The sequence below is a fragment of the Cantharellus anzutake genome (genome assembly GCF_015039405.1).
Source record: "Cantharellus anzutake strain C23 chromosome Unknown EI90scaffold_5, whole genome shotgun sequence".
Taxonomy (NCBI): domain Eukaryota; kingdom Fungi; phylum Basidiomycota; class Agaricomycetes; order Cantharellales; family Hydnaceae; genus Cantharellus; species Cantharellus anzutake.
The window spans coordinates 40426-54961 of NW_024066955.1; the positions used below are offsets into that span (position 1 = coordinate 40426).

The 14536-nt window shown below is 49.2% G+C and overlaps 4 protein-coding genes across 4 annotated transcripts; 3 read left to right on the forward strand and 1 right to left on the reverse strand.

Annotated features, from left to right (window-relative positions):
• Window positions 1-62: 62 nt before the first annotated feature.
• EI90DRAFT_3034967 (uncharacterized protein) lies at window positions 63-1178 on the forward strand (the record flags this gene model as incomplete). The annotated part of the gene is made up of 3 exons (XM_039058571.1): window positions 63-190; window positions 528-693; window positions 763-1178. The coding sequence occupies 2 exons, from the start codon at window positions 63-65 to the stop codon at window positions 682-684; spliced, it is 285 nt and encodes a 94-aa protein (XP_038921632.1). The 3' UTR covers window positions 685-693; window positions 763-1178.
• A 417-nt stretch (window positions 1179-1595) lies between these two features.
• On the forward strand, window positions 1596-5773 carry EI90DRAFT_2043378 (uncharacterized protein). Its single transcript, XM_039052467.1, has 3 exons — window positions 1596-1770; window positions 1825-3417; window positions 3465-5773. The coding sequence occupies exons 1-3, from the start codon at window positions 1687-1689 to the stop codon at window positions 5376-5378; spliced, it is 3591 nt and encodes a 1196-aa protein (XP_038921633.1). The 5' UTR covers window positions 1596-1686; the 3' UTR covers window positions 5379-5773.
• A 703-nt stretch (window positions 5774-6476) lies between these two features.
• On the forward strand, window positions 6477-8321 carry EI90DRAFT_3034988 (glutathione S-transferase). The gene is made up of 8 exons (XM_039058572.1): window positions 6477-6967; window positions 7035-7084; window positions 7154-7384; window positions 7490-7514; window positions 7577-7633; window positions 7714-7843; window positions 7899-7956; window positions 8011-8321. Exons 1-8 carry the CDS (start codon window positions 6898-6900, stop codon window positions 8173-8175), a joined length of 786 nt encoding a protein of 261 aa, XP_038921634.1. The 5' UTR covers window positions 6477-6897; the 3' UTR covers window positions 8176-8321.
• Window positions 8322-9044: 723 nt separating this feature from the next.
• Window positions 9045-10343, reverse strand: EI90DRAFT_3285729 (uncharacterized protein). Its single transcript, XM_039066985.1, has 6 exons — window positions 10147-10343; window positions 10054-10076; window positions 9823-9998; window positions 9663-9733; window positions 9340-9550; window positions 9045-9306 (listed from the first exon to the last, which is right to left on the reverse strand). The coding sequence occupies exons 1-5, from the start codon at window positions 10186-10188 to the stop codon at window positions 9455-9457; spliced, it is 408 nt and encodes a 135-aa protein (XP_038921635.1). The 5' UTR covers window positions 10189-10343; the 3' UTR covers window positions 9045-9306; window positions 9340-9454.
• Window positions 10344-14536: the final 4193 nt, after the last annotated feature.

The following is a 14536-nucleotide window of genomic DNA, read 5'->3' on the forward strand; positions in this document are numbered from 1 at the left end:
TAGCGGCCAATCTTATTGTCACCCCCAGCGGTGACCGAAGTCTAGAGGCTGGGATACTGCCTATGACCGGAGCACGATCGAATGTGACGCATCGGGGCCACAACCAAGTGGTACAGTGTTGGCTCACAAGTGGCACTGGAACAGCCCCACCGAATGAGTCGAGGCCTCAGGGGATGCTTTCGGTGCGCAGGTACAAAGGAAAGGGGAATATATTGAGTTTGCAGAAAAAGACTTCAACGATAGCTAAAAATGTAAGCTTTTTTATACTGTCCGAATAGCTTTGGCGCACAGCCGACACCCACATTTTAAAAGCTTAAATAAAAGCCGATTGCGCCCCTACGGTAAGGGATGGGACGACCGTGATGAGATGCTAGGAATGCCAACCTGCGCTGAAATCGCATGGCACAGTGGCGCCATATTAGTTGAGATTATTGTTGTATCGATGGGTTGGGAAGTACATAGTCGAAGTATTTGTGGGGCCCAATTTATTCGCTGAGGGTAATCACCCCGACTAGTGGTGACCGGAGCACGATCGAATATGATGCGGCACAACAAGTAGAACAAGTATTGGGTCCACAAGCGCCACGAAAACAGCCTCACCGCCAACTTGAATGGGTCGAGGCGCCATGGGATGGTCGCGACACGCGTACAGTGGGGCCCTGGAGCTTTCAGGGCGCAGTCTAGAGAGCGGCGCTTGATCGAAAAGAAAGGGAAGTTGGGTTCCAGAAAACGATAGCTGAAAAATGACAAGCTTTGACGTACAGCCGACACCCACTTGCCTGCATCCTAAGAGCTTAATTAAAAGCTAATCGCTCCCCTTGAGGAACGGGATGACCGTCGTGAAACGTCGTGGGACCACAGCGGCGCTTACCGCGGGCCCTCGGTACGAAGCGATCGCTGCAACTCGTGCATGATTACGACTTACATATGAGGTCCTATAAGTCAGCAAGCAGGGGTCGTACTAATTCTCTCGCCGTCATAACCAGTCTGGGTCATGCCAACGCGCATGCTAGAATTCGCGGTTGACATCGGATTAGACTAAATGCTAGGCAGAATCCAGCCTCTACTATTACTAAAGTAAATGCGTATATCATATCCTTCCATAATCAGGCGGAGGCCCCGTGGCTCTGAGTATCAGGGGCTCACACGTGTATTGCGCACTCTCCGTCCACTTGTCCGCTATCGACCATGTCATTGCAGCAAAAGGCTGAGATCCTCAGGCAAAAGATCGACGATCTCCTCGTAGCGGGTGGTGCCATAGCGGTCCCAATCCTCCGGGTTGTCAATAATACGGCCGATTGGTGTCCCCCGCTAAAAATGGCGACTGGCGGTGCACTCTCCATCCTCGACGAGGTTCAGGTTAGCAATGGTTTGTGACCGGCCTTGAATGCAAGCTCACACTTGAAGTTTGCGCCACGTACTTAGAAGTTCAAGGACGACAAGAAGGAATGGGCTGGTTTTGGTCAACATGTAGTCGACACTGTGACTGAGGTGATTTTAGCCATAAAATCCTATGATCCATCAGCGGAAGAGGCAAAGCCGTGGGTGGAGAGTATCACGAAGCTTGATGAGTAAGTTGTATTTATTTTCCCGACACCGTTGCTTACATCAAGTCCTAGCGCGCTACAGAAGATCAAGTCCGACATCGATCGAAGACTGAAAAAATTGGAGAAACGACCAGCTTTCATGAATGCATTGTCTTACTTGAGAGACCCAGGAAAGATCGATGACCTAAAGAAAGAGTTTGACAAAGCATTGACATCGTTTCAGGTAGGTTTTCTCATAGTATCGTTCCATAATCATTCTGATTTTCGGCCGATGCAGCTTAGGGCGAACCTAATAGGCAGCGCCAAATTAGCGGCCATAGAACGTCGTCTACAGGATGACAAAATCTTGGATAGTCTCCGATTCCCTCATATCGCCCACGATGATTCCACTCAGGCATGCCTAGAAGGCACTAGGGTGGATCTCACCGAGCGTATTATGACATGGTGCCGCAACACTGGGGAGAGTGAGAACCGGTTAATGCTGCTGACAGCTGTGGCCGGTGCCGGTAAGACTTCGATTACGCTCACGATAGCAGAACGGTGTGCGAGTGAAGAGGACGTTACCCTGTTACTGCACTTCTTCTTTAAAGCTGGCGAACGGTCACGGCCCGATTCTCTATTCAGCGGCATGGCTCGGGCATTAGTAGACCATGACCCAGTTTACCGCACTTTCATTATCTCTGCTCTGCGAAAAGACCCTTCCCTCTCAACGGCCTTACTCGCGAAGCAATTCGAGGATTTAGTGGCTTCACCTCTCCGACATAAACCTCCATCTCCCGACCGTCCTATGGTGGTCATCATCGATGCTTTAGATGAATGCGATAAAGAAGCGTTTGAGCTTCTTGCCGAAATTCTTAGGGAAGGGGTGCCTAGGCTACCATCTTCCATAAAATTCTTTATCACGTCGAGACAATTCGATCTCGTGAATCGCTACCTCTCCTCCGATTGTCCTATCGATCGTCTCACTATTGATCTTTCGGATGGGACAAATTTGAAGGACTGCACCACATACATACATTCCCAGCTGCAAGTGCTGAAGAAAGTACATCCAGATGTACGCCATAATCTTCAGGACGAGGATAAGAAAGTACAGGAGATCTCAGAACAAGCGAATGGCTTGTTTGTTTGGATCAGCACTATCTTTCGCTATATGAGGACGGCCAACAAGGATCCTATGAGGACGTTAGAGGGCCTGCTCGACACTGGTGCCAAACGATCAAAGGTCCCTGCTGAGGGAATGATGGATCGGCTGTATACAAGCATTCTGAAGAAGTGTGATTGGGAGGATGAAGAGTTTGCATATGACTACCCAATCATGATGGGAGCAATCTTCATTGCGCAGAAGCCTCTATCTGTCGTAGCTTGGGATGCCATTTTGTCACCTTTCCTCAAATCTTCTGTTCGATATGTGTTGGCTGAACTTGCACCTCTCCTCTCAGCGGTTGGGGACCATCATGTTCTGGTTCGAGTCTTACACCAATCCTTCCGTGACTTCATCGTCGATCGGATGGATCCCAAATCGATCAACCCCAGCTGCGGTCCAGTAGATGTGTGGACAGAGAATGCCAAAGTTGCACTGCGATGTACCGAGATTCTCATCCAGGATCTTTCCTCTGTAGAGGGCTTAGGATTGATTGAAAATCTGTCGAAAAAAGATGAAATGCCGCGCATTCCTCGAGAGGAGTTATCTGAGCACTTTCATTATGCATGTTGCCATATTGTTGATCACCTCAGTGGAGTCCAAGAACCGGAGGAGGGGCTTGCTGGGTTAGTCGGTGTGTTTCTAAGTCAGGAGGCAACTCGCTGGGTGGAAGTCTGTGTGAGAATGGAGGGCTACATTAGTATCTCGTTACTACCTAAGTGGGCCAAAGTATGTGTCCTTCATTGTATTAATGGAACTACCTCATGATGTTTTAGTCGGCTGTTGAGCACCGGTCCAAGGATGTTGTCTGTGCATTGGCCAATGAGCTTATCCAGCTTGCGAGGAATTTGGATTTTTTTTCAAAATTCCAGGAGGCTTATGAAGCAGCGAACGATTCCGTTACGCTTTGCCGTGACCTTGTTTCTCTGGACCCGGAGACCTACACCCCAGATTTGGCCGAGTCACTCAACAGTCTATATAATGCACTTTCGAATCTTGGACGGCACTCGGAGGCGCTCTCATTCATTGAAGAAAGTGCCAAACTCTACCGCCGACTGGTTGTCATTCACCCAGAATCATACACGCCGGATTTGGCTATGTCACTCAATAATCTACGTATTGCTCTTTCTGATCTCGGACGGCACTCGGAGGCACTCCCATTCATCGAAGAGAGTGCCAAACTCTATCGCCAACTAGTTGTCGTTTATCCAGAATCATACACTCCAGATTTGGCCGCGTCACTCAACAACCTATCCAACGCTCTTTCTAATCTGGGACGGGACCCAGAGGCACTCCCATTTGTCGAAGAAAGTGTCAAACTCCGACGCCAGCTAGTTGCTGTTGACCCAGGATCACACACCCCGGATTTGGCCATGTCACTCAATAATCTATCTACCATTCTTTCCAGTCTCCGACGGCACTCGGAGGCGCTCCCATTCGTTGAAGAGAGCGTCAAACTCCGGCGCCAGCTCGTTGTCATTCACCTAGGATCATACACCCCGGATTTAGCCATGTCACTCAGCAATCTATCTGCCATTCTTTCCGATCTCGGACGGTACTCGGAGGCACTCCCGTTCATCGAAGAGAGCGTCAAACTCCGGCGCCAGCTAGTTGTTGTTCACCCAGAATCATACACCCCAGATTTGGCCAGGTCACTCAACAATCTATTTACCACTCTTTCCGATCTCGGACGGCACTCGGAGGCACTTTCATTCATCGAAGAAAGCGTCAAACTCTACCGCCAGCTAGTTGCCGTTTATCCAGGATCATACACCCCGGATTTGGCTATGTCACTCAACAATCTATCTGCCATTCTCTCCGATCTTGGACGCCACTCGGAGGCGCTTCCGTTCATCGAAGAGAGCGTCAAACTCCGGCGGCAGCTAGTTGTTGTTCACCCAGGATCATACACCCCGGATTTGGCCGGGTCACTCAACACTATGTATACCACTCTTTCCAATCTCGGACGGCACTTGGAGGCACTTTCATTCATTGAAGAAAGCGTCAAACTCTACCGACAACTAGTTGCCGTTCATCCAGGATCATACACCCCGGATTTGGCTATGTCACTCAATAATCTACGTATTGCTCTTTCCGATCTTGGACGGCACTCAGAGGCGCTTCCATACATTGAAGAGAGCGTCAAACTATACCGCCAGCTAGTTGCTGTTCACCCAGGATCTTACACCCCGGATTTGGCCGTGACACTCAGCAACCTATGCAATGCTCTTTCCAATCTGGGACGGGACTCAGAGGCGCTCCCATTCATCGAAGAAAGTGTCAAACTCCGACGCCAGCTAGTTGTTGTTCACCCAGGATCATACACCCCAGATTTGGCCGGGTCACTCAACAATCTATCTACCACTCTTTCCGGTCTCGGACGGGACCCAGAGGCACTCCCATTCATCGAAGAAAGTGTCAAACTCCGACGCCAGCTAGTTGCTGTTCAGCCAGGATCATACACCCCAGATTTAGCCATGTCACTCAACAACCTATCTATCATTCTTTCCAGTCTCGGACGGCACTCGGAGGCACTCCTAATTATTGAAGAATGTGTCCAAATCCGGCGCCAGCTAGTTCTTGTCAACCCAGGAGCACATGCCCCAGAATTGGCTAACTCACTCAAGAACCTACGTAGTGCACTCTCCGATCTCGGGCGCGATTCCGAGGCGCTGATGGTTCGCGATTGAGTGGCCTAAGGTTCTCTGGTCTTCCCCATTCCGCTTATCATTGCCTTTTCTCGTGGGCCAACCACACCATAATGCATATGCTGTATGTGTGGAAGGGGGTGTTCAGCTCAATTACTCTATCCCAGTTTTTTTTTTTTCGTGCCAGCGTTGTGAAAGTTGGGAATTTGAACTATGTTTGGGGATATCAACCTCCAATACGTAAGAACAAACTTCGATTTGACGCTATTATCTCGACAAGCAACTGCACATCAACTCTATCCGAATACAAGAGTGGGAAGTCTGAGGATACCAATCGACTTGTGGCGATGTCAAGGTATGACAGGCAACCCCACCGACGTCGGCCTCAATTGAAGTCGGCATTTCTCTCTGCGTAATGCTCTTTTCGATCTCGGACATCACTCCGAAGCACCCATGGTCCACGTTCGAGCGACCCAGGCACAGTGATTCCCAGTTTGCGGCCTGAATTGGATAGTCCGAGAACAATAACAAATTTATCCTCAATTTTTGATTGAAACAATATTTATAGCTAGAGTTCACTACCGCCATCGCAAATCACCATATCGCATCCTAAAATTTTAACATCTGCGATACTCATTTCTTTATCTGAATATTTTCATTCCCATCGCTCGTTGCTGTTGTACTCTTTCTTTTTCTGCATACCATCATGCGTAATGCCAATATTGAGATTTGGATGTCGGTGCAACGGAAAAATGAAATTGGTCATCCAGTGTATCGCCAGGAGCATAACTTTGAATTGACTTGGCGATAGTCCAGTACATAAGTGACATAATGAACGACACTATCAAGGGGCACATGCCAGTGCCTGTCGCATTGTCGCAATCGCATTCGAATGTGGGTTGTGGTGATGTCAATGGCAAGCGATCTGACTCGGCGAGGGAGGAGAACGCGACCGACCCGGAGCACGCAGAGGAGCACAAACCACACCCCTTATGTAGATTCAGTTGTACCGAGCTAGCTAGATAGCCGCAACTCCCACGTACCGCGGGGTAACAAAATAGAGTACAACAACCCGAACTCGGCGGACCCCTCTACAACCTAGTGATCACTGAGCCCAGGCGCACGGAGAAAGCAATCTGACCTTGAAGGCCCTTGGGAGCGGACTGCTCCTGTAATACGCTTAGTCATTCTCCCACACAAATATTATTCATTTCTTCATGCCTTACGAATCCACCTGAGTATTAATTAAGATTCACCCATAACCAGTTATCCCCTCACTAGTGTGCCTAGGGGAGTTGACTGCTGCCTGAGACTACGTGTGCATGATTTCTGGAATGGGTTTTAGCTCGGCTCACCTTTCAAGTTGATCTTACCAAGCAGTGTCCAAACCCGGCAGCCTAAGGGACCCATTAATGTCAAGCACGATACCTCCACATGGTGGACAAAATTGCATTTCCATTTCTGCTATATAAATGGCCCTTCATTGCTTGCTATACGTGCTCCTCCATTCGACCTGCCCCTCCGAATCGCATTCGCTAGGCTCTTGTCTACTCGCTCGATCATGTCGACGCCTACTTTGACCCTTTATACTGCTCCGAGCCCTAATGGCCACAAAGTCTCCATAACTCTTGGTGCGTATAGGCTAGCCTGCGTGGCGATTGCGAGCGCTAATTTGCCGTTTTGCCTTATATCTCACAGAGGCCCTCAAAGAATTGTATCCCGATGGAGGACTAAGCTACGATTTTAAAGTATGCAGAGTTCACGTTCCAGTCACGGGCACTCATTGTATCCCCACTTCTCATATCCCCGCCATTTAGAAACTGGACTTCAGCAAACTGGAACAGAAAGAACCATGGTTCCTTCAAATAAACCCGAATGGTCGAATTCCGGCAGTGACCCACCACCGCCCAGATGGAACGCAGTTTAACGTTTTCGAATCAGCCGCCATACTTCTTTATCTCGTTCAGCGATGGGATCCAGAGAGAAAGATCAGTTTTGAGGTGGGATCAGATGAGGAATCCGAAGCTCTTCAGTGGATATTTTTTTCTGTGAGTTTTTCCGGATATGGTGTTGGGGGACTTCGGTCGTCTCGTCCGCGGCCTGAGAGCATTGATACCATAGTCTGACGCAACTTCTTGGGTTTGTTTATATAGCATGGTGGTGTTGGTCCGATGTCAGGTTCGCCAAGTCTGGAAATTGTCAAGATTCCGTTATAATTACATTCTCTGGCTCGATAACAGGACAAGCGAATCACTTCTACCGCTACGCACCTGAAAAAATCCCCTATGGCATAAACCGTAGGTATACCTCCCTCACTCTCTTTCGCCTTCGTGCAAGGAAACAAGCTACCATTCCCGTAATCTCTTTAATCCACCAGGTTACATGACCGAAACGAAACGTCTCTATAGCGTCCTCGAGGCCAGGTTGACCCAAGGTGAAGGGCGAGACTATCTAGTCGGATCTGGGAAGGGGAGGTATTCTATTGCTGATATCAATGTTTGGCCTTGGTACGTTTGTCATCGTCATCTTATAGTGTTAATTATTTGTCGAACATTGGAATAGGATCAACGGTTGGGCATGGACGGGCCTCGACAGCCTCGATGATTTCCCTAACCTTGCCGTATGTCTCGCGTTTCTTTCTTCATCCCTACACGACTAACGGGTCCATCGACAGAAATGGCTCGATAGAATTGCTAAAAGTCCAGGTGTTCAGGCGGGTCTTAACGTGCCTGAGAAAGGTCCTGCTGCGAGTCAATTGACGAAGGAACAACAGGAGGAAGCAGCTAGGCAGGGTTCAGAGTGGATCTTGAGGGGAAATGGTGTTATTCTGACCAAGTGAGTAGACCCCGGGGAGTGATGGCTTCTGTAATTGTACTGCTGGTGCACGGGTGGTGAGGCCGTATATTGGTATGAGGACAGGGAGAACGACATAATCACAACTTTGTAGTTGTATGATTCAATGTATAAGAACCTTTCACCCGATAGCTTCATGAAGACGTTCCGAATGGGTATCAGAGGTCGGGCTCGAGTGTAGTTTGCGCAATCCTCGCTTACGGCTGTTCAAGCCGCAGTCAGAGCCGTATTCAGTGTCTCAGGGGTGAACTCGATCCGATAATAGTGGGGTGAGATCGTCCAACTTTACACACACACGACATCCTCCCGCCACAGACGCAAATGGTTTGTGTCGACGCGCAATGAGCAGTCGCCGACCTAGGAATCTCAATGAAACGTGGGGGTTTATTCCAGTCCAGGGCCCAGAAGCGTCATCATCAAGTTGAACCTAGAAAAGGACAGAGTTTCGAACTTTAAAATATGGCCACAAAAACAGAAACACGAACACCCCCAAGTTGGAAGCCTAGCCGAGGGAGGGGGTTCTTCCTAGGACCGGAATCTCATCCTGAACTCTACTGTCAATGATGATCTGCGGCGGATAGGGTTACGGAGACTCATTGTATATATTAGGCGCCCAGTATCCGGGTGGGATAACCAATGGAAATAGCATTGCGAAGCGGGATTACGGTATGGAAAGAAATAGAGAACTGGGGGCCCGAACCGTCGTAGTCCCGGTGGGTAGAGTTGACGGGCGAAGTACTGAGTTGTATTCTTGGCCTCCTTTTTATGTACAGATCGCAAACCTCTGTGCGGCATCTTGATGGCCCAATGTGTGCCAGAAGGTTTATATACTCTCCGCAAACTCTGAAGTACATCGACCATGTATTAACTGCTTTCTCCGATACCAAATGGGAGTGGGGTTAGGCTCAATCCCGGCTTCAAGGGCGTTAAAGTCAGACCCAAGAAACGATCGAGAACAAATGAAGCGAGAAAGAGAGGAAAGCTCAGGTTCAGTCGGTATAAAGCAGAAGAAACAACTGTTGTTGTACATCGAGCCTGAGCGTCCACTTGGGCAATCGCCATCGGTCCGAAAGAGAAAACAGCCCTGTGTACAGATGCGGATGGGCAGGATGAGAATGTGTGCCATCGTGGCTGAGATTCATGGCAGTTTGTGGTGCAGCAACGCAATGAATCAGGAAGCGTAGCCAAGAGCCCGAGGGTGTGATTGGACAATACGGTTCAAGCCGTGTAGAGATCGAGTGGGACCGTAGGTCAACAGACATACCCTAAGCAGCGCTGGCCGGTGCCAAAGTGGATTCTGTCGTATAGTAATTCCCCGAATGAAGCCATTCCCTGCTTATGACTCTTCCTCCAGAACAGGACTGAGTGACAATATTAATACCCAATAGGAACAGTATACGATCAAGAGAAGAGAAGGAATAATAAAAGCGAGTTGCATGGCGTTATATTTGCAGGGTTTGGCCAAAAACTCACATGTGGACGCCTGTCTAGGCTACCTGAAACCTCCGAGTTCTCAGTTATCAACTGGAACCTCCACTGGAACTCTAAGTACAAGAGAAAGAGATGCATAGACAGACACTAGATCTGGCGCTACAGTGGCTCGCAAGCATCATTTCTTATCGCACTCTCAGACCTGCATTCTCCTGGCATTGTTGACACTGCGTATGGCCGGGTTCGGTCAAATAACTGACATGCGTTCGGGCGTCAATTAGAACGCCCGCTGAGAGAAGGAGGTGATTGACGGATGCTATGTCTGGCACTAGCTTGCCCGCATTGCACTCCTCGAATCTGCGCTCGCCTTGGTATTTGCTGCAGTGCTTATGTGTTGGCATTACATATTTGCAGCATTTGGCCAAAAACTCACATGTGGACGCCTATCTTAGCTGCCTGAAACCCCCGATAACTCAGTTATCAACTGGAACCTCCACTGGAACTCTATGTGGTAAAGAAAGCGAACATAGACAGACGCTGGATCGGCACCACCGTTGCTCGCTGGCATCGCTTTCCACTGTGTTTTCTTAAACCCTCACACCAGTGTACATACGCAATCGGTGAAACACTCACTTGTGGACGTCTTTGTTGGTACCTAGAACTAGTCAGATCTTGAGGAGCAGGCGATCCGAGAAATAATGAAGCGATACTGATTTGAGCAGCGATCTTTATATGTCTGATGATCCGGGGTTTAGGCAAGTCTATCATGGTTGTTATCATTTTCTAACACATCGTTGACCCGAGGTTACGGATGGCCTGAAGTTATTAGGAAGGTAGGAAGGGTGTCGAAGTGGCAAAAAGTTCACATGTGGACGTCTCATTCAGAGCGATGGAAAACAAAAAATTTCGAGTGACAACCTCAATACTCCATTGGAACAGTATAGAAACAAGAGAAGAGAAGAAAGTGAGTTGCATATCATTATATTTGCACCGTTTGGCCAAAAACCCACATGTGGACGCCTGTCTAGGCTACCTGAAACCTCCGAGTACTTTGTTATCAACTGGAACCTCCACTGGAACTCTATGTGTAAGAGAAAGGGATGATAGACGGAGTCTAAGTAAGCACTACTGTTGGCTCGCTAGCATCGCTTTTCATTGTGTTTTCTTGAATCCTCACACCTAGCATCATTAGTACGGAATCGGTGAAACACACACATGTGGACGTCTCTTTTGGAACTTAAAACTAGTCAGATCTCGAGGAACCGGCAAGTTGTCCCAAGGGTACTCCAGAACAAGGAGAGCAGAGGTATGGCGATCCAAGCTCTACTGATTAATTTGAAGCAGCGATCTTACGTCTGAAGATCTGGCCTGAATTTTGGGTTTAGGCAAGTTATTCTCTAGCACATCACTGACCCGGAAGGACGCCGAAGCGACAAAAAGCCCACATGTGGACGTCTCGTTCAGAGCTATGCAATACAAGAAATTCCGAGTGGCAATCTTAACATTCGATAGGAACAGTATGAATGCAAGAGAAGAGAAGGAATTAATGAAAGTGAGTAGCAAGGCGGTCTATAAGTTGATCTTATTAAGGGGTAGGCCGCAAGGCTATCACAGCTGCAGTTTTATAGATCTAGCCAGGCTAGCGAGCACAAAATGGGACTGGATTCGAGGTAAGTTGCTGAGTTCTTGATCTCCTGGGAGGATGTCCACCTTGTCGTGGTCCGGGAGCTGCCTGATGAAGACTTCAGGACTGTGACTTGTCATGGTTCAGCAGTCGAGGGCTCCAAGAGGCATCCATTGCTCGATCTAGTGTGGTAGTTGCTTAATCTAGGGCGATAGTTGCTTGTTGTTTCCGGGGCAGAGACTTCTTAAGAGTCCCCACTTGCCGCGGTTCAGTCGAACCCGACAGTGGCTCTGGGGTCAAAGCTCCGAGGGGAGGGGCGAGGGGATGTTTGTGTATCGCGTTTACAGCAAAGGCCTCCTTAGAGTCCCCACTTGTTGCGGTTCAGTTGATCCCGACAGTGGCTCTGGGGCCGAAGCTTCACGGGGATACGATCTCTTTAGAGTCCCCACTTGTTGCGGTTCAGTTGAACCCAACAGTGGCTCTGGGATCCGAAGCTCCAACGCGACTTAGGGGGAAGACTTCTTAAAGAGTCCCCACTTGGCGTGGTTCAGTTGAACCCGGCAGTGGCTCTGGGGTCGAAGCTCTAAGAGGGGGGGTGGGGGTGGGGGTATATCGCGTCCACAGCAAAAGCCTCTTAAGAGTCCCCACTTGTTGCGGTTCAGTCGATCCCGACAGTGGCTTTGGGGTCGAAGCTTCACGGGGATACGATTTCTTTAGAGTCCCCACTTGTTGCGATTCATTGGAATAATCCGACAGTGGCTCTGGGATCCGAAACTCCAACGCGACTTAGGGTGAAAGACTTCTTAAAGAGTCCCCACTTGCTGCGGTTCAGTTGAACCCGGCAGTGGCTCTGGGGTCGGAGCTCTAAGAGAGAGGGGGGGAGAGGAGATGTATCGCGTCCACAGCAAAAGCCTCCTAAGAGTCTCCACATGTTGCGGTTCAGTCGATCCCGACAGTGGCTCTGGGGCCAAAGCTTCACGGGGATACGATCTCTTTAGAGTCCCCACTTGTTGCGATTCATTGGAATAATCCGACAGTGGCTCTGGGATCCGAAACTCCAACGCGCCTTAGGGTGAAAGACTTCTTAAAGAGTCCCCACTTGCTGCGGTTCAGTTGAACCCGGCAGTGGCTCTGGGGTCAAAGCTCTAAGAGGGGGGAGGGGGAGTGGGGGAAATTGCTTGCTTGATCTACAGCGGTTGTTTGTTGGTGACGTTCCCCTGGGAGGATGTCCACCTTGTCGTGGTCCAGGGGCTGCCTGACGAAGACTTCAGGACTGTGACTTGTCATAGTTCAGCAGTCGAGGGCTCCAAGAGGCATCCAATCTTAGTCTCAGTGATGGAGATGGCAGCGACGGGACAGAGTTATCTTCTATGTTGCCCCAACTCAAGAGACGCAAACGGTGAGTCTCGGTGCACATATCCATATATATATAGAAGATAGAGCGATTTTCCAGGTGCATCAGTGCAAGAAAGTGTAGAGGGGCGACGGAGTCGGCTGGTAACCAAGGGTGGTAGATGTATGTACATGGGGTTAATGTTCGTTTCTTCTTAGGCCCCGGCCCAGCATGATACAAGAAGTATTTGAACTGTGTAATCAGCTCGCAGGAGACACCAGCAGCATTCACAACTTCTTTGCGTTTCTCTGCCCTTACTTTTCAGCACCGTGTCGTTGAACAAACGAGCCACAGAAAAGTCCTTGGTACGTAGAAAGGTTGTACACATGCAGCTGGAGGATATAAGTAAGCGAGGGGCTCTCTAGATGCACTGGAGTTTAGGATATTGTTGTTGTTGTTGTTTATTCTGGATATTTAACCTGCAAACTGTAGGCTGCTCGTGAGAGCGCCAAGGGCAGGGGTCGAGATAAATACACAAAAATAAGGTGAGAAAATAAAGAAATAAGTCCGATTCGGGTGTCCTTAATCTCTCTGATAAGGCGTTGCCCAAATGCTGCTCCACTTTTGAGTTGTCGTGTTGGGTTGACCGTTTTTAGGTGTCGGTTTCGAAAATGGGATGGGTTCCGCCTTCCAGCGGTGTCATATCTCGGGGTGTGTCTATTCTGTCCTTCTCTCTTTCTCGTATGCTCCACTCGCTGACAGAAATCCCGCTACCCTCTCTATTCCTTTCTCGTCCACCAGGAGGTCGGCAAGGATCAGTTCACCTTCATCGTCTGGGAGCAAGTTTCGGTGGTGTTCGTGCTTGGGACATTCGAGAAGTATGTGTTCTCTCGTTTCTACGGGTTCTCCGCATGTGCAACTGGGGTTCTCTTCTGGTAGGAAGCGTTTGTAGAATTGTCCGATGAACGCATGGCCGGTGCGAAGCTGTACTAGGCGGCTGAAGGATTTGCGGGAGTGGGACTTGAACCGCTTTGTTGGTCGCAGTTGCGGTTCTATGCGGTTACAGCTTCGGTATTCTGATGGCTTTTGTTGTATAGGGTCAGTGTTCCAGCGAGAGATCCATTCGTCCTTATATTGGCGTTTGTTTAGGTTTCTCATGAATGCCGCTGAGGTACTGTACGGGTATTCGGACGGCAGGTTGGAGCCTTCTTTGGCTAGGGTGTCTGCCCGTTCGTTCCCTTTGATATCTTCGTGTCCTGGGACCCACTTTATAATTACGTCGCAGAGGGGGCGTTCTGAAAGAAGGAGGGAGATGGTGTTGCGGAATCGGAGTGATTGTTGGATGTCCAGTCCTGGGGACGTGGCCATTATGCGCTGGAGTGCTCCAGTGTTATCGGAGAAGATTGAGAGGGTGAGTTTGTCTCCTTTTTGGTAGTGCTCGTCGAGCCAGATCTTGAGGTTAGCTGATCCTTGCGCTAGTCCCTCCATTTCCGCATCATACACCTCTGCTCTAGGTCCTGTTCCCCCCTTCCCTTCGAATATGACACGCGCCTTTTGGTAGGCTGCAAACCCGTATCCCGTTTTTCGGATGCCCTGGTCGTGCGCAAGTGAGCCATCGGTGTATAGTAGGATGTGGGACTCATCGCGTTTCCATTTTTTTAATCCGTTCTTGTGTTCCTTCGCCCAGGTCTTTTTGGCTGATTCTCCTGGTTCGTTGGTTGGTATTTCTATCTTTACTCTTCCTTCTAAGTCGTCTATTGTTTTTGCCCATGGTTTTAGGATATTGTTAGTGATGTCGAACGCTTGTAGCCGTGGGAATAAATTAAATTCGTTGCCGCTTTTCCTCTCCTGCTGCTCTAAGCTCATGAAAGCTTCCCGAGCATGCAGACATCGACATCATGCGTGAAAGTTGAGAGTCGAGCATATTTACATAATTTTTTGAGACGTACTTCGATTTTG

Excerpts from the sequence above, each read along its gene's own strand:
- EI90DRAFT_3285729 (XM_039066985.1), bottom strand. The coding sequence starts at position 10,188 with ATGCCAGCGAGCAACGGTGGTGCCGATCCAGCGTCTGTCTAT. Across the intron at positions 10,077-10,146 it reads CCGATCCAGCGTCTGTCTAT|GCAGCTAAGATAGGCGTCCA; the intron begins GTTCGCTTTCTT and ends CGGGGGTTTCAG. Across the intron at positions 9,999-10,053 it reads GCTAAGATAGGCGTCCACAT|CAAATACCAAGGCGAGCGCA; the intron begins GTGAGTTTTTGG and ends TAAGCACTGCAG.
- EI90DRAFT_3034988 (XM_039058572.1), top strand. The coding sequence starts at position 6,898 with ATGTCGACGCCTACTTTGACCCTTTATACTGCTCCGAGCCCTAATGGC. Across the intron at positions 7,085-7,153 it reads GACTAAGCTACGATTTTAAA|AAACTGGACTTCAGCAAACT; the intron begins GTATGCAGAGTT and ends CCCGCCATTTAG. Across the intron at positions 7,957-8,010 it reads ATGATTTCCCTAACCTTGCC|AAATGGCTCGATAGAATTGC; the intron begins GTATGTCTCGCG and ends GTCCATCGACAG.
- EI90DRAFT_2043378 (XM_039052467.1), top strand. The coding sequence starts at position 1,687 with ATGAATGCATTGTCTTACTTGAGAGACCCAGGAAAGATCGATGACCTA. Across the intron at positions 1,771-1,824 it reads AAGCATTGACATCGTTTCAG|CTTAGGGCGAACCTAATAGG; the intron begins GTAGGTTTTCTC and ends CGGCCGATGCAG. Across the intron at positions 3,418-3,464 it reads TACTACCTAAGTGGGCCAAA|TCGGCTGTTGAGCACCGGTC; the intron begins GTATGTGTCCTT and ends ATGATGTTTTAG.